This window comes from Bombina bombina, chromosome 5 (genome assembly GCF_027579735.1).
Source record: "Bombina bombina isolate aBomBom1 chromosome 5, aBomBom1.pri, whole genome shotgun sequence".
Lineage (NCBI taxonomy): Eukaryota > Metazoa > Chordata > Amphibia > Anura > Bombinatoridae > Bombina > Bombina bombina.
In genome coordinates, this window is record NC_069503.1 from 579,584,206 (window position 1) to 579,611,795 (window position 27,590).

Below are 27,590 nucleotides of genomic sequence, written 5' to 3' on the forward strand. Positions count from 1 at the left end.
TTCCTTTAAGGAAGCTCTTCCTACAAACAGAACTGCTGCTTAAACCAGCAGTGGCTGATACATTTGAGGCTGTGGTGGGGGCCCTATGGTTCAATTCTTTTATCTAAACTGGCTGCAGATCCATCCTCTGTGGGGGGCTTTCAAAATTGCTAATGCTTTTATTGTGACGCAGTAATGAACATCATCAAGATTAATGTCAAAAATATGTCTATTACAGTCCTTGTAAGAAGAGCATTATGGCTAATGGTTTAAAAAAAACAGGCTAATGAATCTTTCCTTCCAATAATAGATTTTCATTGTATCTGATCTGGACTCTATAATTAAGACTGCTACTAGAAGCAAAGGAGGTTTTTCTTCCTCAGGATAAGAAATCAAAGGGAAAGAATAGACCGGGAAACCAGTTTTGTTCCTTTTGTTCCTCAGGAGATCAGAAGTCTACTTCCTCTCAAAAGTCTAACCCTCGGGACATCCTTCCTTCAGCCTTTATGGGCTTTGTGATTACAGACACCATTCTTTTGGGTTGAGACACTGTCTGGGAGTCTCGAAGGGCGCAAGGAGTTTGGTGAGGTTACCAATAAACATCTTGGAACGCCAAGAGATTTTTCAGGGTCTTTAGTCGTGGCCCATTCTCAAGAAGAAGTACATCCATTTTCAGTCAGACAATGTCACAGTGGTGGCATACATAAATCATCAAGGTGGGGCCTGCAGTCCTCAGGCAATGCTGGAAGTGTCCCAGATAATATCCTGGGCAGAAAAGAAGCAATGTTCTCTGTCTGTGGTTCACATTCTAGGAGTAAAGAACTACAAAACGGATTATCTCAGCTGCCAGTCTATCCATCCAAGAGAGTGGTCTCTCAATCACAATATTTTCTATCAGTTACTTTCCAAATGAGCCTGCCGCATATAGATCTGATGGCTCCTCATTTGAATCACAAACTTCTAGTCTATTGTGCACAATCCAGATATCCAAAAGCTCATATGATAGACACCTTATTGTGTCTATGGAACTATTATCAAGCCTATTTGTTCCCTCATTTGTTCTTCTTCCAAGAGTCATTCCTCAAATCAAACACCAGTAATCCTGATAGCTTCAGCTTGGCCCCGCAGAACATGGTATGCAGATCTGGTTCAGATGTCCTCTTCTTCTCCATGGCTTCTTCCTCAAAGACAGGATCTGTTGTCTCAAGGGCCTCTCATCCATCAGGATCTCTAAGTTTAACAGTGTAGAATTTGAACGCCTGATCTTGAAACATAGAGGCTTCACTGACTCTGTTATTGATGCTCTTTTGCAAGCCTGGAAACTTGTTACCCAAAAAAACTATCACAAGACCTGGAGGGTGTATTTCGATTGGTGCTCTTCCATAGGTTTTTCCTGGCATGCCTTTAGGATTCCTAGAATCCTTCAGTTTTTACAGTATGGTCTGGACAAAGGGTTGTCTGCTAGCTCCTTAAAAGGCTGTTAATTAGAATAAGGCCTGTTTTAAGGCCTGTCTTTCCACCCTGGAATTTGAATTTAGTTATTTCAGTTTTACAATGAATTTCTTTTGAACCTATGCACAGCATAGATCTGAAGCTGTTATCCTGGAAAGTTATTTTTCTGCTAGCCATCTCCTTAACTTGGAGAGTCTCTGAGCTATCTGCTTCATCTTGTGAATACCCTATTCTGTTTTTTTTAATAAGGATAAGGCCGTGCTGCGTGCAAAGTATGGTTTTCTTCCTATGGTTGTTTCCTCAGTATATACACCACAAAATTGTTGTCCCCTTGTTGTGTCCGGATCCTTCTAATTCCAAAGAAAGGCTTCTTCACAATGTTGATGTTGTTAGAGCATTAAAAAAGTTTCATCTTCAAGATACTAAAGATTTCAGAAAAAGTTCTAGTTTATTTGTTCACTATTCTGGTTCTCATAAAGGGCAAAAAGCTACTATAGCAGCCTTAGCTTCTTGTCTCAAACAGGTAATTCACAAAGCTTACTTGGTGGCAGGAAAGTCTCCCCCTAACAGCTTATTCCACAAGATCAGTTGCTACTTCCTGGACTTTCAAGAATGACGCATCCTTGGAGCGGATTTGCAAAGCTGTAACATGGTCTTTTCTGCACACACTCTCCAAATGTTACCATTTTGATGTTTTTTCTTTGGAAGCGGTTTTTGGCAGGAAAGTCCTTCAGGCCGCAGTGTCTGGCAAATAGAAACTGCCTTATTTATCCTACCCTTTCCTTAACATGGACTCTCAACTTGGGTATTAAATCCCACATGTTATGGATTCCTATGGACTATCGTTTTCATACGAAAGAGAACCAAGTTTATACTTGCCTATTAAATCCTTTTCTTTCAGTATGATGATAGTCCATATGCCCCGTGTCACGAATATCTCAGGTTGTAGCTGCTAAGGGGTTAATTCTGTTTAGTTGTAAACTAAGAACAGTTGTTTGTTTTTTAAAAATAGCTGTGTACTGGGTTTGTTTGTGTTTTCTTTTAAGTGCCAGGAGCCTCATAAAAAGTTTCTAAGGCTCACTCCTCCAGATGTTATTGTGTATACATTGAATCATAAAGCCACTCAAGCTTTTAGTTCCAGAGATACACAGGATAGAGTTTTATGGCTTAGACTGTCAGTAGAATACATGATAGAAAACAGGGCCTCAGTCACATATCTTGAGGAGGTCAATAAAGGGACATGTGTATTATGTATATATGTGTTTAAAACTGTTATGACATTAAATGAAGGGAAATCTGTCATATCTGGTATCAAATTGATTCCCCCAATGAAACCAAGAGATTACCGGTCAGTATATCTGAATATAGAGTTGCCTATCAGAAATTATAATGGGTTCTATAATTTCAGGCAAAAACTTAGTTTATTGAAGTTCATAAAGACAGGGGGGTTTCTTAGCCCACCCAGGAGGGTATGGTCAGGCAACCTGATCTATGGAAAATAGGTATAAGAATCTTATTTTTTTAACTATAAGATTGTCATTCTTACAAGGGGAGCTGTTCTACAGAGTAAGGACCATTGTTTCATGCCAGCCCCTGGCGCAGATCTTGAGACTAGGAAAGTATTCAATCTGTTTTTCTCCCTTTTTTATTTTAAATAACTGTTTGCTAATGTGTCATTTTATTTGTAACAACCTTTTATTAATAATGCATTGTGCATAATAGTTTTGGAATAATAAATAATTCCTTTATTAAGTTTGTCCTTTGTCTAATAATTGAACCACGTTACTGAAAGAGACTGGAATATTGGAACTGTATAATTTAGGTTATTGTCTGCTAAATTGTACTCAGAGAGTTAATGTGTAAGTCTGGGTTTTTCCTTAGGATTTTCCCTTTAATAAATTTTAAGTGGTGGCAGCTGAGATATTGTAGTTAGTTTAGTGTGGGTGGCATTAAAGGGGAGTTTTGGGGCATTTCTTTTACGTCTAGTACAGACTGGAGAGTGTTGTTAACCCTTGCACCCACTGAACTAAATCACAAGCTGGCCTGGTGTGGCTAGATTGTGACCTATTAGTGAGAGTAGAAGGGGTCTGATAACCCTTTCTGTGCCAAATAAGTGACTGGCGCAGGGTTGGATAACCTTGGTTCGTCACACCCCGCCCCTTTAAAATTTTTGGACAACAATTATAATTTGCACCTCAATACATTAAACTGAGGAGAGGTGAGAGGGATTAAAGATCTTGTGTTGGTTCTTGGCCTCCTCTTAGTGGCGGGAATTATATCACACATGTTATGGAATCCTATGGACTATCATCATCTCGAAAGAAAATAATTTATCAGGTAAGCATACATTTAGTTTTTTCTTCATTTTGGTTGTTATATCTAGTTATATATAGAGACAAAGTAAATTCCAAATTAATTATTTGTGTTCAATATTTCTAGAATAAAATGAGTGTTTGTGATTGTATGACTAACTGCTAATGTTTTTTTTTCCTTAGACAAACTATAAGATTGAGAATGAAGAAGATGCTGCTTTTGCTTATCAAACAAGTCGGTTACTATCCAATTTAGTTTTAAGTTACACAAGTAGACGCAAAATAAAGGTAAATATATGTACATATATGTAAATACTCAGAGTGTAAACTCTCACTTTGAATATTTCTCATAAAACTCGTGTTAAAGCTGAATAAATTAAATTGTATAGCAAATTAAGATGTCACCATTAATTTACACCTAGAATACGAGTTTGCGCTATAGAGGGTGCGAAACGAACGCAACAAAAGTTGCGTTATTTCACTCTCCATAACGCTGCCATCATGAGTTTTGGAAAAGCCGCCGAAAAAAAACTAACACCTGCAATCACGGAATTAAAAGCTCCGTAATGCAACCCCCTTGATGTCTATGGGGAAAAAAAATTACGTTTAAACCTAACACCCTGACGTAAACCCCATGTCTAAACACCCCTAATCTGCTGTCCCCAACATCGCCGACACCTACATAAAGTTATTAACCCCTATTCTGCCACTCCTGACATCGCCGCCACCGAAATACATTTGTTAATCCCTAATCTGCTGCTCCCGATATCGCCGCCACTATACTAAAAATATTAATCCCTAAACCTCTGGCCTCCCATATAACTACCACTAAATAAACATATTAACCCCTAAACTGCCAGCTCCCCACATTGCAAAACACTAAATTAAACTATTAACCCCTAAACCTAACAACCCCCTAACTTTAAATTAAAATTTCAAGATCCCTATCTTAAAATAATTAAAAACTTACCTGTGAAATTAAAAAAAAACTATATATTAAACTAACATTACTATTAGACTAAAATTAAAATAACTATCAATTAAATAAATTCAATCACATATTTAAAAAAACTTACACTACTAAAAAAAAAAAAAAATCTACAATTACAAGAAATAAAAAAATACTAAATTACAAAAAATAAAAAAATACTAAAGTACAAAAAATAACAAACACTAAATTATGAAAAATAACTAATGAAATTATCCAAAATAAAAACAATTACAAATAATCTAATAGCCCTATAAAAATTAAAAAGCCCCCCAAAATAAAAAATCTAACTCTAAAAAAGACCTAAGATACCCATTGCCCCAAAAATGGGCATTTAATGTTCGGACATCTATCCTCATCCAGGCGGCGAGAAGTCTTCATCCAGGCGGCGATGTCTTCATTCATCCAGGCGGCGTCTTCTATCTTCATCCAGGCCGCCTGAATGAAGATAGACGCCGCCTGGATGAATGAAGACCTCTCGCCGCCTGGATGAGGAGGAATGTCCGGACTTAAAAAACTGTAAGTGGATCGTCGGGGATTAGTGTTAGGGTTTTTTAAACTTTTTTTGGGTTTTTTTTTTTTTAGATTAGAGTTTTGGGCTTTTTAAAAGCGCTAAATGCCCTTTTAAGGGCAATGAAAAAAAAGAGCTGAATGCCCTTTTAAGGGCAATGTCTATACAAATGCCCTTTTCAGGGCAAATTGGTAGCTTAGGTTTTTTTTAGAGTTAGTTTTTTTATTTTTGGGGGTTGATTGGGTGGTGGGTTTTTCTGTTGGGGGGGACTTTGTATTTTTTTACAGAGAAAAGAGCTGATTTCTTTTGGGCAATGCCCTACAAAAGGCCCTTTTAAGGGCTATTGGTAGTTTATTGTAGACTATGGTTGTTTTTTTATTTGGGGGGGGCTTTTTATTTTTATAGGGCTATTCGATTATGTGTAATTTGTTTTTATTTTGGATAATTTCATTCTTTTTAGTATTTTTTTATTTTTTGTTATTGTAGATTTATTTATTTTTTTAGTAGGGTTAGGTTTTTTTAATTTGTAATTTAATTTATTTAATTGAATAGTTATGTTCATTTAATATATAGTTTAAACTTTTTATTTTTTATTTCACAGGTAAGTTTTTATTTATTTTAAGATAGGAATCTTGTAATTTTAATTTAAAGTTATTAGGTTGTTAGGTTTAGGGGTTAATAGTTTAATTTAGTGTTTTGAGATGTGGGGGGTGGTGATTTAGGGGTTAATGGGTTTATTTAGTGGCAGTGATGTGGGAGGCCAGAGGTTTAGGGGTTAATAACTTTATTTAGTGGCGGCGATGTCGGGGAGCGGCGGAATAGGGGTTAATATCTTTATTATAGTGTGGGCAATGTTGGAGTGCGGGGGAATAGGGGTTAATAACTTTAGTATAGTTGCGACGATTTCGGGGAGCGGCGGAATAGGGGTTACATTTTTTATTAGTGGCAGCGATGTCGGGAGTGGCAGATTAGGGGTTAATAACTTTAATATAGTGTTTGCCATGCGGGGGGGGGCCTTGTTTTAGGGGTTAATAGGTAGTTTATGGGTGTTAGTGTACTTTGTAACACTTTAGTTTTGAGTTTTGTGTAACAGTTTTGTGGCGCAAAACTTATAACTACTGGTCTCAGATTGCGTAATGGACCTTGTCGTTATAGGGTGTAACGCAAGCTTTTTAGCCTCACCGCAAAACTCGTAATGACAACGCTATGGAAATACCATGCAAAAACGTAAGTTTTTTTCCTAATTGGAAAGAATCCACAGCTGCATTCATTACTTTTGGGAAATAAGAGCCTGGCCACCAGGAGGAGGCAAAGACACCCCAGCCAAAGGCTTAAATACTCCTCCCACTCCCCTCACCCCCCAGTCATTCTTTGCCTTTCGTCCCAGGAGGTTGGCAGAGAAGTGTCAGAAGTTTGTTTTCGTCTCTTATGAAGGGTAGTCTTATGCAAGACTGACGTTGCGTTACAGGCTAAAAGGCTTGCGGTACAGCTATACCGACAAGACTCGTAATGGCTGCGTTGCTGTTTTAATGCTGAAATTACCATTTTTAAAACGTTAAAACACGAACGCAAAACTCGTAATCTAGGTGATTGTTAGTAAACATTTATATTGGGTCTAGTGAACACAAATAAATAAAGTTTTTTAAGGAGCCAGGTGGGAGGCTTCTTCATAAAAATAAAATACAATAACATTTTTAGTAATTTAGACTTTTTGACTCCGGAGGTATTTCCACCCTTGCTCATATTACTAAAATTAAAGTTAGTCCTAGACTGACCAATGCCTTTTTCACCTCTATTAATATTTATTTATTTATTTATTTGTTTTGTTTAGGTGGGGGGAAAGCAAGCAAAAATTCCAAAAGTGGAACCTGTTTCAACATTTGACAATGAAAATGTTTTAAGGAGCCAGGTGAGATATTTGTTCATAGAAATATAATGCAATAACATTTTAGGAATCTAGATTTTTTGACTCCAGAGGTATTTCCACCCTTGCTCATATTACTAAAATTAAAGTAAGTCCTAGACTGACCCATGCCTTTTCACCTCTGTTTATTTGTTTTGTTTAGGAGGAAGAAAAGCAAGCGGAAACTCCAAAAGTGGAACCCGTTCAGAAATCTTACAATGAAAACATTTTGTTAAGGAGCCAGGTGGGATATTTCTTCATAAAACTATAATGCAATAACATTTTAGGAATCTAGATTTTTTGACTCCAGTGGTATTTCCACCCTTGCTCATATTACTAAAATTAAAGTTAGTCCTAGACTGACCCATGCCTTTTCACCTTTGTTTATTTGTTTTGTTTAGGAGGAAGAAAAGCAAGAGGAAACTCCAAACGTAGAACACGTTCCAACATTTGACATTGGTGGTTTTTATGGTGTCCTTAATAATAAATCAGGTAAATCTGTGTGCATCATAAATTAAGCGAGGATGCAATATTTGTCTTTCATTTGGTATCCATAGTAATTGATCTTAGATCCATAGTAATTGATTTCTTTCATGTAAGTGGCAAGAGTCCATGAGCTAGTGACGTATGGGATATACATTCCTACCAGGAGGGGGCAAAGTTTTCCAAGCCTCAAAATGCCTATAAATACACCTCCCACCACACTCATACCTTAGTTTTACAAATTTTGCCTCCTATGGAGGTGGTGAAGCAAGTTGTGCTTGATTTCTTCTGTAATAGGCGCTTCTAAGCATTTTGATGCCCAATTCCTCTCAGAGTACAGTGTTTGTCAGAGTGATGTGAAGGGAGTATTGCCTGAGGATGCCATGTTTTCGCCTATGGCTCTCTGTAAATTCTGTCGTGGGGATTCATCTGCCACCTCCCTTTACAGAAATTATACTCCAATACCATTACCTCTGTTGATAAGTTTCAGTACTGGTTTGGCTGTCTGCTATATGTGGGTGGGTGTCTTCTGGTAAGTGTGTATATTTTTTTAAGACACTCTCAGCTATGTTTGGCACTTTATATTATAAAGTTTTAAATAGATGTATTGCTTATATTTGCCATGAGTCAGGTCTGTGTTTATTTCCCTTTGCAGTCTAACAGTTTCAGTATCAAAATTATGTTTTTGGGAGTTTTTCATGTACATTTTTTCTTACCTGGAGTTCCAGTTACTTCTAATTTGACTTAGTTTTTCAAATTTTTTGCGGACGCAAAATGATGTTTCTTTCATGTAATTAGCAAGAGTCCATGAGCTAGTGACGTATGGGATATACATTCCTACCAGGAGGGGCAAAGTTTCCCAAACCTCAAAATGCCTATAAATACACCCCTCACCACACCCACAAATCAGTTTTACAAACTTTGCCTCCCATGGAGGTGGTGAAGTAAGTTTGTGCTAGATTCTACGTTGATAAGCGCTTCGCAGCAGGCTGGAGCCCGGTTTTCCTCTCAGTGTGCAGTGAATGTCAGAGGGATGTGAAGAGAGTATTGCCTATTTGAATTCAATGATCTCCTTCTACGGGGTCTATTTCATAGGTTCTCTGTTATCGGTCGTAGAGATTCATCTCTTACCTCCCTTTTCAGATCGACGATATACTCTTATATATACCATTGCCTCTACTGATTCTCGTTTCAGTACTGGTTTGGCTTTCTACTACATGTAGATGAGTGTCCTGGGGTAAGTAAGTCTTATTTTCTGTGACACTCTAAGCTATGGTTGAGCACTTTTATATAAAGTTCTAAATATATGTGTTTAAACATTTATTTGCCTTGATTCAGGATGTTCAACGTTCCTTATTTCAGACAGTCAGTTTCATATTTGGGATAAATGCATATGAATAAATCAATTTCTCTTGTTAAGTGTGTTCAGTCCATGGGTCATCCATTACTTATGGGATATATTCTCCTTCCCAACAGGAAGTTGCAAGAGGATCACCCAAGCAGAGCTGCTATATAGCTCCTCCCCTCACATGTCATATCCAGTCATTCTCTTGCAACTGTCAACAAAGAAGGAGGTCGTGAGAGGAGTTAGGAGTTTTTTACTTAATTATTCTTCAATCAAAAGTTTATTTTAAATGGCACCGGAGTGTGCTGTTTTTTTCTCTCAGGCAGTATTTAGAAGAAGAATCTGCCTGCGTTTTCTATTATCTTAGCAGACGTAACTAAGATCCACTGGCTGTTCTCGTACATTCTGAGGAGTGGGGTAACTTCAGAAAAGGGAATAGCATGCGGGGTCCCCTGCAAATGAGGTATGTGCAGTAAAATATTTTCTAAGGAATGGAATTGACCAAGAAAACGCTGCTGATACCCATATGATGTAAGTACAGCCTTAAATGCAGTAGTAGCGACTGGTATCAGGCTGATAAATGTATGCGCAGTAGAGTTATTTTCTAGGGAATGGAATTTGACTGAGAAAATAATGTTAATACTGAAATAATGTATGAGCCTTAACTGCAGTAGAAGCTACTGGTAGCAGGCTTAGTGATAACTTTACATAACATTTGAAATGTTTGTTTTTAAAACGTTTACTGGCATGTTAATCGTTTTGTGAGGTACTTGGTGATAAATCTTTTGGGGCATGATTTTTTTCCACATGGCTAACGTATATTTCTGCATAGAAACAGTTATATCAGGTCTCCCACTGTTGTAATATGAGTGGGAGGGGCCTTTTTTTTTTAGCGCCTTGTTGCGCAGTTAAAATTCAATCACAGTCTTCCTGCTTCTTCCTCCTTGATCCAGGACGTCTCCAGAGAGCTCAGGGGTCTTCAAAATTTATTTTTGAGGGAGGTAATCAGTCACAGCAGATCTGTGACAGTGTGTTTGACTGTGATAAAAACGTTAACTGTTAAATTGATTATCCGTTTTGGGTATTAAGGGGTTAAATCATCCTTTGCTAGTGGGTGCAATCCTCTGCTAATTTCATACATTTACTGTTAAAATTTGGTTGCTATAACTGAATTAGTTAATTGTTATTTCAACTGTGACAGTTTTTTTGTGTTTTTAAAAAAAGCGCAGCAACGTTTTTTATATTGCTTGTAAATTTATTGAAAGTATTTTCCAAGCTTGCTAGCCTCATTGCTAGTCTGTTTAAACATGTCTGATACAGAAGAATCTGCTTGTTCATTATGTTTAAAAGCCAATGTGGAGCCCAATAGAAATATGTGTACCAATTGTATTGATGTTACTTTAAATAAAAGTCAGTCTTTACCGGTAAAGAAATTATCACCAGACAACGAGGGGGAAGTTATGCCGGCTAACTCTCCTCACGTGTCAGTACCTTCGCCTCCCGCTCAGGAGGTGCGTGATATTGTGGCGCCAAGTACATCAAGGCCCTTACAAATCACTTTGCAAGATATGGCTAATATTATGACAGAAGTATTATCTAACTTGCCTGAGTTAAGAGGCAAGCGCGATAGCTCTGGGTTAAGGACAGAGCGCGCTGATGACACGAGAGCCATGTCCGATACTGCGTCACAATTTGCAGAATATGAGGAAGGAGAGCTTCATTCTGTGGGTGACGGATCTGATCCAGGGAGACCGGATTCAGAAATTTTAAATTTAAGCTTGAGAACCTCCGTGTATTGCTAGGGGAGGTGTTAGCGGCTCTGAATGATTGTGACACGGTTGCAATCCCAGAGAAATTATGTAGGCTGGATAAATACTTTACGGTACCGGTGTGTACTGACGTTTTTCCTATACCTAAAAGGCTTACAGAGATTATTAACAAGGAGTGGGATAGACCCAGTGTGCCTTTTTCCCCTCCTCCGATATTTAGAAAAATGTTCCCAATAGACGCTACCACACGAGACTTATGGCAGACGGTCCCTAAGGTGGGTGGAGCAGTTTCTACTTTAGCTAAGCGTACCACTATCCCGGTGGAGGATAGTTGTGCTTTCTCAGATCCAATGGATAAAAAATTAGAAGGTTACCTTAAGAAAATGTTTGTTCAACAAGGTTTTATATTACAGCCCCTTGCATGCATTGCGCCCGTCACTCCTGCGGCGGAATTCTGGTTTGAGTCTCTGGAAGAGGCTATTCGCACAGCACCATTGGATGAGATTATGAACAAGCTTAAAGCACTTAAGCTAGCTAATGCGTTTGTTTCGGATGCCGTTGTGCATTTAACCAAACTAACGGCTAAGAACTCCGGATTCGCCATCCAGGCGCGCAGGGCGCTATGGCTTAAATCCTGGTCAGCAGACGTGACTTCTAAATCTAAATTGCTTAATATTCCTTTCAAAGGGCAAACCTTATTCGGGCCCGGCTTGAAAGAAATTATTGCTGACATTACTGGAGGTAAGGGTCACACCCTTCCTCAGGACAGGGCCAAATCAAAGGCCAAACAGTCTAATTTTCGTGCCTTTCGTAATTTCAAGGCAGGAGCAGCATCAACTTCCTCCGCTCCAAAACAGGAAGGAACTGCTGCTCGTTACAGACAGGGTTGGAAAGGCAACCAGTCCTGGAACAAGGGCAAGCAGGCCAGAAAGCCTACTTCTGCCCCTAAGACAGCATGAAGAAAGGGCCCCCTATCCGGAAACGGATCTAGTGGGGGGCAGACTTTCTCTCTTCGCCCAGGCTTGGGCAAGAGATGTCCAGGATCCCTGGACGTTGGAGATCATATCTCAGGGATACCTTCTGGACTTCAAAGCTTCTCCTCCACAAGGGAGATTTCACCTGTCAAGGTTATCAACAAACCTAATAAAGAAAGAGGCATTTCTACAATGTGTACAAGACCTCTTAGTAATGGGAGTGATCCACCCAGTTCCGCGGACGGAACAAGGGCAAGGTTTTTACTCAAATCTGTTTGTGGTTCCCAAAAAAGAGGGAACCTTCAGACCAATATTAGACCTAAAGATCTTAAACAAGTTCCTAAGGGTTCCATCGTTCAAAATGGAAACTATTCGAACCATCCTACCCATGATCCAAGAGGGTCAGTATATGACCACAGTGGACTTAAAGGATGCCTACCTTCACATACCGATTCACAAAGATCATTATCGGTACCTAAGATTTGCCTTCCTAGACAGGCATTACCAGTTTGTAGCTCTTCCCTTTGGGTTAGCTACGGCCCTGAGAATTTTTACAAAGGTTCTGGGCTCACTTCTGGCGGTACTAAGACCGCGAGGCATAGCGGTGGCTCCGTACCTAGACGACATTCTGATACAGGCGTCAAGTTTTCAAAATGCAAAGTCTCATACAGAGATAGTTCTAGCTTTTCTGAGGTCGCATGGGTGGAAAGTGAACATGGAAAAGAGTTCTCTATTACCACTCACAAGGGTTCCCTTTCTAGGGACTCTTATAGATTCTGTAGAGATGAAGATTTACCTGACGGAGTCCAGGTTATCAAAAATTCTAAATGCTTGCCGTGTCCTTCATTCCATTCCAAGCCCATCAGTAGCTCAGTGCATGGAAGTTATCGGCTTAATGGTCGCGGCAATGGACATAGTGCCATTTGCGCGCCTGCATCTCAGACCGCTGCAATTATGCATGCTAAGTCAGTGGAATGGGGATTACTCAGATCTGTCCCCTCTACTGAATCTGGACCAGGAGGCCAGAGATTCTCTTCTCTGGTGGTTGTCTCGGGTCCATCTGTCCAAAGGAATGACCTTTCGCAGGCCAGATTGGACGATTTTAACAACAGATGCCAGTCTACTAGGCTGGGGTGCAGTCTGGAACTCCCTGAAGGCTCATTCTGGAATTAAGAGCAATATTCAATGCTCTCCTAGCTTGGCCTCAGTTAGCAACTCTGAGGTTCATCAGATTTCAGTCGGACAACATCACGACTGTGGCTTACATCAACCATCAAGGGGGAACCAGGAGTTCCCTAGCGATGTTAGAAGTCTCGAAGATAATTCGCTGGGCAGAGTCTCACTCTTGCCACCTGTCAGTGATCTACATCCCAGGCGTGGAGAACTGGGAGGCGGACTTTCTAAGTCGCCAGGCCTTTCATCCGGGGGAGTGGGAACTTCACCCGGAGGTCTTTGCCCAATTGATTCTTTGTTGGGGCGAACCGGAACTGGATCTCATGGCATCTTGCCAGAACGCCAAGCTTCCTTGTTACGGATCCAGGTCCAGGGACCCGGGAGCGGTGCTGATAGATGCACTAGCAGCCCCTTGGGTTTTCAACATGGCTTATGTGTTTCCACCGTTTCCGTTGCTGCCTCGACTGATTGCCAAGATCAAACAGGAGAGAGCATCTGTGATTCTGATAGCGCCTGCGTGGCCACGCAGGACCTGGTATGCAGACCTAGTGGACATGTCGTCCTGTCCACCATGGTCTCTGCCTCTGAGGCAGGACCTTCTAATTCAGGGTCCTTTCAACCATCCAAGCCTAATTTCTCTGAGGCTGACTGCATGGAGATTGAACGCTTGATTCTATCAAAGCGTGGTTTCTCGGAGTCTGTTATTGATACATTAATTCAGGCTCGGAAACATGTTACCAGAAAAATGTACCATAAGATATGGCGTAAATATTTATATTGGTGTGAATCCAAGAGTTACTCATGGAGTAAGGTTAGGATTCCTAGGATATTGTCTTTTCTACAAGAGGGTTTAGAAAAGGGTTTATCTGCTAGTTCGTTAAAGGGACAGATTTCTGCTCTGTCTATTCTTTTACACAAACGTCTGGCAGAAGTTCCAGACGTTCAGGCTTTTTGTCAGGCTTTAGCTAGGATTAAGCCTGTGTTTAAGACTGTTGCTCCGCCGTGGAGCTTAAACTTAGTTCTTAAAGTTCTTCAAGGTGTTCCGTTTGAACCCCTTCATTCCATTGATATTAAGCTGTTATCTTGGAAAGTTCTGTTTTTGATGGCTATTTCCTCGGCTCGAAGAGTCTCTGAGTTATCTGCCTTACAATGTGATTCTCCTTATCTGATTTTTCATTCAGACAAGGTAGTTCTGCGTACTAAACCTGGGTTTTTACCTAAGGTAGTTTCTAACAGGAATATCAATCAAGAGATTGTTGTTCCATCATTATGTCCTAATCCTTCTTCAAAGAAGGAACGTCTTTTGCATAATCTGGACGTAGTCCGTGCCCTAAAGTTCTGCTTACAGGCAACTAAAGATTTTCGGCAAACTTCTTCTCTGTTTGTCGTTTATTCTGGACAGAGGAGAGGTCAAAAGGCTTCGGCCACCTCTCTCTCTTTTTGGCTTCGTAGCATAATACGTTTAGCCTATGAGACTGCTGGACAGCAGCCCCCTGAAAGAATTACAGCTCATTCCACTAGAGCTGTGGCTTCCACCTGGGCCTTTAAGAATGAGGCCTCTGTTGAACAGATTTGCAAGGCTGCAACTTGGTCTTCACTTCATACCTTTTCAAAATTTTACAAATTTGACACTTTTGCTTCTTCGGAGGCTGTTTTTGGGAGAAAGGTTCTACAGGCAGTGGTTCCTTCTGTTTAATGTTCCTGCCTTGTCCCTCCCATCATCCGTGTACTTTAGCTTTGGTATTGGTATCCCATAAGTAATGGATGACCCGTGGACTGAACACACTTAGCAAGAGAAAACATAATTTATGCTTACCTGATAAATTTATTTCTCTTGTAGTGTGTTCAGTCCACGGCCCGCCCTGTCTTTTTTTGAGGCAGTTCTAAATTTTAATTAAAACTCCAGTCACCACTGCACCCTATAGTGTCTCCTTTCTTGTCTTGTTTCGGTCGAATGACTGGATATGACATGTGAGGGGAGGAGCTATATAGCAGCTCTGCTTGGGTGATCCTCTTGCAACTTCCTGTTGGGAAGGAGAATATATCCCATAAGTAATGGATGACCCGTGGACTGAACACACTACAAGAGAAATAAATTTATCAGGTAAGCATAAATTATGTTTTTTCTCACCTTAAAATTTGACTTTTTTTCCTGTGGGCTTTTAGGCTCGCGGGGGCTGAAAATGCTTCATTTTATTGCGTCATTCTTGGCGCGGACTTTTTTGGCGCAAAAATTTTCTGTACTTGTCGCCGGAAGTTGCATCATTTTTTTGACGTTTTTGCGCCAAAAGTGTCAGCGTTACCGGATGTGGCGTCATTTTTGCCGCTAAAAAATATGGGCGTCATTATTGTCTCCACAATATTTAAGTCTCATTATTTATTTGCTTCTGGTTGCTAGAAGCTGGTTCATTGGCATTTTTTCCCATTCCTGAAACTGTCATTTAAGGAATTTGATCAATTTTGCTTTATATGTTGTTTTTTCTATTACATATTGCAAGATGTCTCAGCTTGACCCTGAATCAGAAGCTACTTCTGGAAAATCGCTGCCTGATGCTGGATCTACCAAAGTTAAGTGTATTTGTTGTAAACTTGTGGTAACTGTTTCTCCGGCTGTTGTTTGTGATTAATGTCATGACAAACTTTCTAATGCAGATAATATTTCCTTTAGTAATGTTCCATTACCTATTGCTGTTCCATCAACATCTAATATTCAGGGTGTCCCTGTTAACATAAGAGATTTTGTTTCTAAATCTATTAAGAAGGCTATGTCTGTTATTCCTCCTTCCAGTAAACGTAAAAGGTCTTTTAAAACTTCTCATGTTTCAGATGACTTTTTAAACGAACATCATCATTCTGATTCTGTTTCTGATACTGATTTTTCTGGTTCAGAAGGTTCTGTTTCAGAGATTGATACTGATAAATCTTCTTATTTATTTAAAATGGAATTTATTCGTTCTTTGCTTAAAGGAAACCATAACACCTGTTAAAATTCCTTAAAACTAACTTCTACTAAATAATTTAAAACAACTAAGCATAAATTTCTATTCTGGCTGTTCAGCTTACCGCAAACAGTTCAAATAGAGTGATTTAAATTACAATGTTAATCCAGCGATTGGGGCTGCTATGTGTGCCGCCATATTGTACACACAGCAGTCACATGATGCGCACAGCATATTATTCTGTTATGTATGTTTGCTTAGAGAAAATACTCACTGTGATGCAGAGCATGTGCTGCAGTGTGTTGAGAAAGTTATACTCTGTGGAAATGCATCAGTTTTGAACATAGTATTGTAAATAAAAGGGCAAGTGTAGATACATGATACTATAAGCTCATAAACTAATAATAGGAAAAAAGCAAGAATCAGGTCTGCCTAAGTGCCTATCTGTGCCATAATTAGCTTTGTAACATGGCATTTACAAAATAAAGCATTGTACATAAACAAAAGAAATTTTACTTTACATGTGCAACTTACTATGTATTTTGTATGTCCATAATGTTTCCATGCAATTTCCAATTGCTCCCTCAATGCAAAAAAAAAAAAAAAATCTCATCTGAAATAAAATACTTTTTAAAAGAAACGTTTTTTAATGTATTATTTAATCTAAATTATTTTTAATCTAGTATTTATGTAATTGCACAGCAACATTGCCGTACTCAATATGTTTTTTTTAACAGTCAGGGCTGCTTGCTGCCACTGCAGTGATTTATTTTCAGGCAGCTGCCACAAGTGTTATAAAGCAGGCAGGGGGAGAGCCTAACCGTTCTAAAACAAACAGCTATGCACGGACTTAGATCTCCCCGGCACAGCAGTTCACACATCAGCAGTGATATCCTTTCCCCTTCCACCGTAGCATGCACAGTGCAGAGATCAACAAACACAAAAACAAGAGAATCTGAGAGCGACGAGGGAGCAGTAAGTGCAACAAACATACTTATCAAAAACTGTGCTTGGCTGGATTTAAACGGACACAAAATAATTTAAATGTTTTTAAAAATATACTGAAAGAGAAAATTATCCAGATGAAAAATTATAACTAGCATTGTAGAATAAATAATAATAAAACAATACTGTACACCACCGTTTTTAAAACCTATTGAGTGTGTATGAATGCATGGTTCCAGGCACTGGTATAATTGTAAATGGCAAGCTCCAGGGAGGGACGGCGAGAGAAGGATGGAGATTATACATATTATGTTTGATAGTGTAAACTAGCCACAGAAAGTATTATATTTATATTTATCAGATTTGTTTAAAGTGTGATCCGTTTTGCACAATAAAACTTTTGACATAAGTAACAGAGTAGACACTGCAGGGCACGCTGTGCATCACAGTAAGAGAGTGCTTCTGCACCGGAGATGTATTTCCTCTAAGCATACATAACAGAATATGCCTGCACGTCACGGGACAGCTGTGTACAACGCGCGTTACAATATGGTGGCATACATGGCAGGCTTGGCAGCATCTAGCACAGGATCAACATTGTGATTGAAATTAGTTTATATGGACTGATTGGGATAAGCTGAACAAACCACATAGACATCCATGCTTTCTTGGGGTTTTATTTGCTAATAAGTTAGTTAAAAGAAGTTTTACCAGACAGGTGTTATGGGTCCCTTTAAAGAAGTCTTAATTGCATTAGAAATAGAAGTGTCTGGTCCTCTTGATACTAAATCTAAACGTTTGAATACGGTTTTTAAACCTCCTGCAGTTATTCCGGAGGTTTTTCCCATCCCTGATGCTATTTCTGAAGTAATTTCCAGGGAATGGAATAATCTGGGTAATTCATTTACTCCTAAACGGTTTAAGCAATTATATCCTGTGCCATCTGATAGATTAGAGTTTTGGGACAAAATCCCTAAGGTTGATGGGGCTATCTCTACTCTTGCTAAACGTACTACTATTCCTACGGCAGATAGTACTTCCTTTAAGGATCCTTTAGATAGGAAAATTGAATCCTTTCTAAGAAAAGCTTACTTATGTTCAGGTAATCTTCTTAGACCTGCTATATCTTTGGCAGGTGTTGTTGCAGCCTCAACTTTCTGGTTGGAAGATTTAGCACAACAAGTAACAGATCATAATACTCATAGCATTGTTAATCTTCTTCAACATGCTAATAACTTTATTTGTGATGCCATCTTTGATATCATTAGGGTTGATGTCAGGTATATGTCTTTAGCTATTTTAGCTAGAAGAGCTTTATGGCTTAAAACTTGGAATGCTGATATGTCTTCTAAGTCAACTTTGCTTTCCCTTTCTTTCCAGGGTAATAAATTATTTGGTTCACAGTTGGATTCTATTATTTCAACTGTTACTGGGGGGAAAGGAACTTTCTTTCATGTAATTAGCAAGAGTCCATGAGCTAGTGACGTATGGGATATACATTCCTACCCGGAGGGGCAAAGTTTCCCAAACCTCAAAATGCCTATAAATACACCCCTCACCACACCCACAAATCAGTTTTACAAACTTTGCCTCCTATGGAGGTGGTGAAGTAAGTTTGTGCTAGATTCTACGTTGATATGCGCTCCGCAGCAGGTTGGAGCCCGGTTTTCCTCTCAGCGTGCAGTGAATGTCAGAGGGATGTGAGGAGAGTATTGCCTATTTTGAATACAGTGATCTCCTTCTACGGGGTCTATTTCATAGGTTCTCTGTTATCGGTCGTAGAGATTCATCTCTTACCTCCCTTTTCAGATCGACGATATACTCTTATATATACCATTACCTCTACTGATTCTCGTTTCAGTACTGGTTTGGCTTTCTACTACTTGTAGATGAGTGTCCTTGGGTAAGCAAGTCTTATTTTCTGTGACACTCTAAGCTATGGTTGGGCACTTTTATATAAAGTTCTAAATATACGTGTTCAAACATTTATTTGCCTTGACTCAGGATGTTCAACGTTCCTTATTTCAGACAGTCAGTTTCATATTTGGGATAATGCATATGGATTAATCAATGTTTTTCTTACCTTAAAATTTGACTTTTTCCCTGTGGGCTATTAGGCTCGCGGGGGCTGAAAATGCTTAATTTTATTGCGTCATTCTTGGCGCGGACTTTTTTGGCGCAAAATTTTTTTTTTCTGTTTCCGGCGTCATACGTGTCGCTGGAAGTTGCGTCATTTTTTTGACTTTTTTTGCGCCAAAAGTGTCGGCGTTCCGGATGTGTTGTCATTTTTGGCGCCAAATAATGTGGGCGACTTTTTTGGCGCTAAAAAATATGGGCGTTACTATTGTCTCCACATTATTTAAGTCTCATTATTTATTGCTTCTGGTTGCTAGAAGCTTGTTCACTGGCATTTTTTTCCCCATTCCTGAAACTGTCATTTAAGGAATTTGATCAATTTTGCTTTATATGTTGTTTTTTCTATTACATATTGCAAGATGTCTCCGTTTGTCCCTGAGTCAGAAGCCACTTCTGGAAAAATGCTTAACTGAGTTTCAGTTCTACCAAAGCTAAGTTCATTTATTTTAAATGTTATAAATGTTTATCTTTAGCTATGGTTTGTATTAAGTTATTATGATATACTTTTATATGCAGATTCCATTAGTATTTATGCTTTATACATTTCCATTCTTAAGTACAAGAAATGTTTAGAAGATTTATAAGAAATATTTTTTCTGATTAAGGCTTTGTCTGACTTCGTGCCTTCTAATACAATTTTTAGGTCTTTTTCACTTCTTTTTTAATTATTGAAGTTTCAAATGACCAACAACATACTAATTTATCCTTCTCTGATGATGTTTTTTTCTCTTTCAGAAATTCTCTTCATCAGATATTGACACTAACAAATCTACTTTTTTTTTATAAATTTTTTATTATTAAAGTACATTTGTTCTTTGTTGAAGAGGTGTTGATTATTTTGGATATTAAGGTAACTAGTTCTTTAAAACTAGCTGACACTATTTCTGCCTTTTTATTCTTCTGTGATTTCAGAGGTTTTCCTTCCAATTCCCCATACTAGGGAATGGAATAGGCTGAGAATTTTCTTTTATTTTTAAACTATATTCTTTGTCAGCAGTTAAATTTAATTTGGAGGGTTCTCCAATTTATTGGAGCTATCTCTACTCCTACTAATTATGCTATTGTTGTTATAGCAAAATAGTATTTATTTTCCTTTATATAGTTATATCTTATTTATGGAAAATTATTTAGTTTCAGGTACTTTTCTAAGTATCAGATTATGATTTATTTTAGCATTGTTAAAGGGACAACATTTACTAGACTAGGTGCTGTTGCATTTGTCTTGTTGTTTTGCATTTTGCAAGTCCTCTGTTTTGACTGGTCCTTTAAACTGGACTATTATGCTAATGGTTTCATTTGTGTCTTCATTTTATTGAATATATTCGCAAATGAGGGTTAATCTATGTCTTTAGCTATTTTAGCTAGAAGAATTTTGTGTTTTTAAAAAAAAAAAAAAAAAAAAAAAAAAATCTATATTTCTTTTGTTCTAAGATAATCAATTATTATTGGATTCAATTCTTAACTGTTACTATGGGCTTCAAGATTGAGTTCTAAGACTAAACTTTAAGCTTATATTAGTTTGGTTGTTCTTATTAAGGAACGAATTCCTGAGTCCTTTCCCAAGTAACATGTTTATAATTGGGGTTCGAAATCAGCTCCCTAATATTGCGATGTACGTGCCGTATTCCAGCTTGGCTGGTAAAGGGCAGGTTAAGACTTCTTTGAAATTTATTTGGTTCTATTCTGTCCAAATTTTGATTTTATTACAGTAAGACTAACACTTTCTTTCAGTGTGTTTCTGTCCTATATATTTTGGATACCGTTGAAGCATGGCTCTAGCGCTGCTCAGACCTGGAATTTTCTGGGGTATTTCTTCCAGTTCTTTTTCTAGGAACTGGGTTTTGGAGTTTTATTCAAACTATTCTGCCTTTTTATGGTCATTGATGGCATTATTTGTTTTCATTAGATACAATAAATGCATATTCTTCATTTTTCTGTTTTCATTCAGATTATTTCCTGTGGATGCGGAATCTCATATGTTTCTCTTGCTCTTCAGGACATAGTTAGAGGATCTTTTTTTTTTTTTTTTTCAAAAGCTCTTGATTCCTCACGCAAGGGTCACCTTTTTTAGGTTTCCAGATGGTTTATGTCACTATCTTTGTCTCTATCAGACAAGGGCCAATTTGATTTGGGTTCCGTCTGTCGGTACCTTTAGTCTCTATTATTTCCTTCAGTTGCTATATATGCATAGAAGTTTTAACAGCATTGGATTCAATTCCCTTTGCTCATTTTCAATGGAAAGATCCTTTCCAGCTTTTTATGAGTGTTGTTTCTTCAAGAACATGGTTGGAGGATCAATTAACCAAAAAGTTTGTTGATTCCTCAGACAAGAGTAACCTTTTTTAGATTTCCGGATAGATTCAGTGTCCATGTCTCTGTTTCTGTTGGATTAGAGACGTCTGAAATTGGTTTCAGCTTATCGAAACCTTCAGTCTCAATCATTCCCTTCGGTAGCCTTATGCATGGAAATTCTAGGTTCTTATGACTGCTTCATTGGACGTGTTCCCCTTTGCTCATTTTCACATGCGACCTCTTCAGCTCTGTATGCTGAACCGGTGGTGCCGGGATTATTCAAAGATATCTAATTTAATATCTTTAAAACCGATTGTTCGACACCCTCTGACGTGGTACAGACCACCATCGTTTAGTTCAGGGGGCTTCTTTTTTTCTTCCAACCTGGACTGTGATCTCAACAGATGCAAGTCTGACAGGTTGGGGAGCTGTATGGGGGTTTCTGACAGCACAAGGGGTTTGGGAAATCTCAGGAGGTGAGATTTCCAATCAATATTTTGGAACTCCGTGCAATTTTCAGAGTTCTTCAGTCATGGCCTCTTCTAAAGAGAGAATCGTTCATTTGTTTTCAGACAGACAATGTCACAACTGTGGCATATATCAATCATCAAGAAGGGACTCACAGTCCTCTGGCTATGAAAGAAGTATCTCGAATACTGGTATGGGCGGAATCCAGCTCCTGTCTAATCTCTGCGGTTCATATCCCAGGTATAGACAATTGGGAAGCGGATTATCTCAGTCGCCAAGCGTTACATCCGGGCGAGTGGTCTCTTCACCCAGAGGTGTTTCTTCAGATTGTTCAAATGTGGGGACTTCCAGAAATAGATCTGATGGTTTCTCATCTACACAAGAAACTTTCCAGGTATCTGTCCAGATCCAGGGATCCTCAGGCGGAAGCAGTGGATGCATTGTCACTTCCTTGGAAGTATCATCCTGCCTATAGCTTTCCGCCTCTAGTTCTTCTTCCAAGAGTAATCTCCAAGATTCTGAAGGAATGCTCGTTTTTTCTGCTGGTGACTCCAGCATGGCCTCACAGGTTTTGGTATGCGGATCTTGTCCGCATGGCTTCTTGTCATCCGTGGACTCTTCCGTTAAGACCAGACCTTCTGTCATAAGGTCCTTTTTTACCATCAGGATCTCAAATCCTTAAATTTAAAGGTATGGAGATTGAACGCTTGATTCTTAGTCAAAGAGGTTTCTCTGACTCTGTGATTAATACTATGTTACAGGCTCGTAGATCTGTATTTAGGATGATATATTATCGAGTCTGAAAGACTTACATTTCTTGGTGTCTTTCTCATCATTTTTCCTGGCATTCTTTTAGAATTCCGAGAATTTTACAGTTTCTTCAGGATGGTTTGGATAAAGGTTTGTCTGCAAGTTCCTTGAAAGGTCAAATCTCTGCTCTTTCTGTTCTTTTTCACAGAAAGATTGCTAATCTTCCTGATATTCATTGTTTTGTACAAGCTTTGGTTCATATAAAACCTGTCATTAAGTCAATTTCTCCTCCTTGGAGTTTGAATTTGGTTCTGGGGGCTCTTCAAGCTCCTCCGTTTGAACCTATGCATTCACTGGACATTAAATTACTTTCTTAGAAAGTTTTGTTTCTTTTGGCCATCTCTTCTGCTAGAAGAGTTTCTGAATTATCTGCTCTTTTCTTGTGAGTCTCCTTTTCTGATTTTTCATCAGGATGATGCGGTGTTGCGAACTTCTTTTTAATTTTTTTCCTAAGGTTGTGAATTCTAACAACATTAGTAGAGAAATTGTGGTTCCTTCATTATGTCCTAATCCTAAGAATTCTAAGGAGAGATCATTGCATTCTTTGGATGTTACTAAGCTACTAAGAATTTCCGAAAGACTTCTAGTCTATTTCTTATCTTTTCCGGTTCTAGGAAAGGTCAGAAGGCCTCTGCCATTTCTTTGGCATCCTGGTTGAAATCTTTAATTCATCATGCTTATGTCGAGTCGGGTAAATCTCCGCCTCAAAGGATTACAGCTCATTCTACTAGGTCAGTTTCTACTTCCTGGGCGTTTAGGAATGAAGCTTTGGTTGTTCAGATTTGCAAAGTTGCAACTTGGTCTTCTTTGCATATTTTTACTAAATTCTACCATTTTGATGTGTATTCTTTTTCTGAAGCAGTCTTTGGTAGAAAAAATACTTCAGGCAGCTGTTTCAGTTTGATTCTTCTGCTTATAATTTCAGTTTTCTTCATTATAAGATTTAAACTTTATTTTGGGTGTGGATTATTTTTCAGCGGAATTGGCTGTCTTTATTTTATCCCTCCCTCTCTAGTGACTCTTGCGTGGAAGATCCACATCTTGGGTAGTCATTATCCCATACGTCACTAGCTCATGGACTCTTGCTAATTACATGAAAGAAAACATAATTTATGTAAGAACTTACCTGATAAATTCATTTCTTTCATATTAGCAAGAGTCCATGAGGCCCACCCTTTTTTTGTGGTGGTTATGATTTTTTTGTATAAAGCACAATTATTCCAATTCCTTGTTTTTTATGCTTTCGCACTTTTTTCTTATCACCCCACTTCTTGGCTATTCGTTAAACTGATTTGTGGGTGTGGTGAGGGGTGTATTTATAGGCATTTTGAGGTTTGGGAAACTTTGCCCCTCCTGGTAGGAATGTATATCCCATACGTCACTAGCTCATGGACTCTTGCTAATATGAAAGAAATGAATTTATCAGGTAAGTTCTTACATAAATTATGTTTTTTTACCACAGGATAAAAAATCTAAAGGTAAATTTAGGTCCGCTAATCGTTTTCGTTCCTTTCGTCATAATAAGGAACGAAAGCCTGATCCTTCCCCTACAGGAACAGTATCAGTTTGGAAACCATCTCCAGTCTGGAATAAATCCAAGCCCTTTAGAAAGCCAAAGCCAGCTCCCAAGTCCACATGAAGGTGCGGCCCTCATTCCAGCCCAGCTGGTAGGGGGCAGATTACGTTTTTTCAAAGAAATTTGGATCAATTCGATTCACAATCTTTGGATTCAGAACATTGTTTCACAAGGGTACAGAATAGGCTTCAAGATAAGGCCTCCTGCAAGAAGATTTTTTCTTTCCCGTGTCCCAATAAATCCAGTGAAAGCTCAAGCATTTCTGAAATGTGTTTCAGATCTAGAGTTGGCTGGAGTAATTGTGCCAGTTCCAGTTCTGGAACAGGGGCTGGGGTTTTACTCAAATCTCTTCATTGTACCAAAGAAGGAGGATTCCTTCAGACCAGTTCTGGATTTAAAAATATTGAATCGTTATGTAAGGATACCAACATTCAAAATGGTAACTATAAGGACTATTCTGCCTTTTGTTCAGCAAGGGCATTATATGTCCACAATAGATTTACAAGATGCATATCTGCATATTCCGATTCATCCAGATCACTATCAGTTTCTGAGATTCTCTTTCCTAGACAAGCATTACCAGTTTGTGGCTCTGCCATTTGGCCTAGCAACAGCTCCAAGGATTTTTACAAAGGTTCTCGTGCCCTTCTATCTGTAATCAGAGAACAGGGTATTGTGGTATTTCCTTATTTGGACGATATCTTGGTACTTGCTCAGTCTTCACTTTTAGCAGAATCTCATACAAATCAACTTCCATCGTTTCTTCGAGAACATGGTTGGAGGATCAATTTACCAAAGAGTTCGTTGACTCCTCAGACAAGGGTAACCTTTTTAGGTTTCCAGATAGTTTGTGTCCATGACTCTGTCGCTGACCTTCAGTCTCAATCATTCCCTTCGGTAGCCTTATGCATGGAAATTCTAGGTCTTATGACTGCTGCATCGGACGCGATCCCCTTTGCTCGTTTTCACATGCGACCTCTTCAGCTCTGTATGCTGAACCAGTGGTGCAGGGATTATACAAAGATATCGCAATTAATATCTTTAAAACCGATTGTACGACACTCTGACGTGGTGGACAGACCACCATCGTTTAGTTCAGGGGGCTTCTTTTGTTCTTCCGACCTGGACTGTGATCTCAACAGATGCAAGTCTGACAGGTTGGGGAGCTGTATGGGGGTCTCTGACAGCACAAGGGGTTTGGGAATCTCAGGAGGCGAGATTACCAATCAACATTTTGGAACTCCGTGCGATTTTCAGAGCTCTTCAGTCGTGGCCTCTTCTAAAGAGAGAGTCGTTCATTTGTTTTCAGACGGACAATGTCACAACCGTGGCATATGTCAATCATCAAGGAGGGACTCACAGTCCTCTGGCTATGAAAGAAGTATCTCAAATACTTGTATGGGCGGAATCCAGCTCCTGTCTAATTTCTGCGGTTCATATCCCAGGTATAGACAATTGGGAAGCGGATTATCTCAGTCGCCAGACATTACATCCTTGCGAGTGGTCTCTTCACCCAGAGGTATTTCTTCAGATTGTTCAAATGTGGGGACTTCCAGAAATAGATCTGATGGCTTCTCATATAAACAAGAAGCTTCCCAGGTATCTGTCCAGATCCAGGGATCCTCAGGCGGAAGCAGTGGATGTATTGTATCATCCTGCCTATATCTTTCCGCCTCTAGTTCTTCTTCCAAGAGTGATTTCCAAGATTCTAAAGGAGCGTTCGTCTGTTCTGCTGGTGGCTCCAGCATGGCCTCACAGGTTTTGGTATGCGGATCTTGTCCAGATGGCCACTTGCCAACCGTGGACTCTTCCGTTAAGACCAGACCTTCTATCGCAAGGTCCTTTTTTCCATCAGGATCTCAAATCCTTGAATTTGAAGGTATGGAGATTGAACGCTTGATTCTCAGTCATAGAGGTTTCTCTGACTCCGTAATTAATACTATGTTACAGGCTCGTAAATCTGTATCTAGGAAGATATATTATCGAGTTTGGAAGACTTACATTTCTTGGTGTTCTTCTCATCATTTTTCCTGGCATTCTTTTAGAATTCCTAGAATTTTACAGTTTCTTCAGGATGGTTTGGATAAAGGTTTGTCTGCAAGTTCCTTGAAAGGACAAATCTCTGCTCTTTCTGTTCTTTTTCACAGAAAGAATGCTAATCTTCCTGATATTCATTGTTTTGTACAGGCTTTGGTTTGTATAAAACCTGTCATTAAGTCAATCTCTCCTCCTTGGAGTTTGAATTTGGTTCTGGGGGCTCTTCAAGCTCCTCCGTTTGAACCCATGCATTCGCTGGATATTAAATTACTTTCTTGGAAAGTTTTGTTTCTTTTGGCCATCTCTTCTGCTAGAAGAGTTTCTGAATTATCTGCTCTTTCTTGTGAGTCTCCTTTTCTGATTTTTCATCAGGATAAGGCGGTTTTGCGAACTTCATTTAAATTTTTACCTAAGGTTGTGAATTCTAACAACATTAGTAGAGAAATTGTGGTTCCTTCATTGTGTCCTAATCCTAAGAACTCTAAGGAAAGATCGTTGCATTCTTTGGATGTAGTTAGAGTTTTGAAATATTATGTTGAAGCTACTAAAGATTTCCGAAAGACTTCTAGTCTATTTGTTATATTTTCTGGTTCTAGGAAAGGTCAGAAGGCTTCTGCCATTTCTTTGGCATCGTGGTTAAAGTCTTTGATTCATCATGCTTATGTTGAGTCGGGTAGAACTCCGCCTCAAAGGATTACAACTCATTCAACTAGGTCAGTCTCTACTTCCTGGGCATTTAGGAATGAAGCTTCGGTTGATCAGATTTGCAAAGCAGCAACTTGGTCTTTTTTGCATACTTTTACTAAATTCTACCATTTTGATGTGTTTTCTTCTTCTGAAGCTGTTTTTGGTAGAAAAGTACTTCAGGCATCTGTTTCAGTTTGATTCTTCTGCTTATATTTTCAGTTTTTTTTCATTATAAGATTTAAACTTTGTTTTGGGTGTGGATTATTTTTCAGCGGAATTGGCTGTCTTTATTTTATCCCTCCCTCTAGTGACTCTTGCGTGGAAGATCCACATCTTGGGTATTGATATCCCATACGTCACTAGCTCATGGACTCTTGCTAATTACATGAAAGAAAACATAATTTATGTAAGAACTTTCTTATTAGCAAGAATCCATGAGGCCCGCCCTTTTTGTGGTGGTTATGATTTTTTTGTATAAAGCACAATTATTCCAATTCCTTATTTTTTATGCTTTCGCACTTTTTTCTTATCACCCCACTTCTTGGCTATTTGTTAAACTGATTTGTGGGTGCGGTGAGGGGTGTATTTATAGGCATTTTGAGGTTTGGGAAACTTTGCCCCTCCTGGTAGGAATGTATATCCCATACGTCACTAGCTTATGGACTCTTGCTAATATGAAAGAAATTAATTTATCAGGTAAGTTCTTACATAAATTATGTTTTTTTTTATTGCGTCATTCTAGGCGCGAAAATTTTTGACGCAAAGTTGCGCCTATGGTGACACGAGTCGTGTCATTTCCTGCGTCTTTGTT

The 27,590-nt window shown here is 38.9% G+C and overlaps 1 protein-coding gene across 2 annotated transcripts in view; it reads left to right on the forward strand.

Annotated features, from left to right (window-relative positions):
• The window catches only part of LOC128660608 (uncharacterized), a 559,105-nt gene that overhangs the window by 500,354 nt on the left and 31,161 nt on the right, over nucleotides 1–27,590 (forward strand). For both annotated transcript variants that reach the window (XM_053714534.1, XM_053714535.1), the window contains 4 exons: nucleotides 3,927–4,031; nucleotides 7,074–7,151; nucleotides 7,309–7,389; nucleotides 7,547–7,637. In XM_053714534.1, coding sequence (XP_053570509.1) covers nucleotides 3,927–4,031; nucleotides 7,074–7,151; nucleotides 7,309–7,389; nucleotides 7,547–7,637 — 355 coding nt within the window. The remainder of the gene's footprint in view (nucleotides 1–3,926; nucleotides 4,032–7,073; nucleotides 7,152–7,308; nucleotides 7,390–7,546; nucleotides 7,638–27,590) is intronic.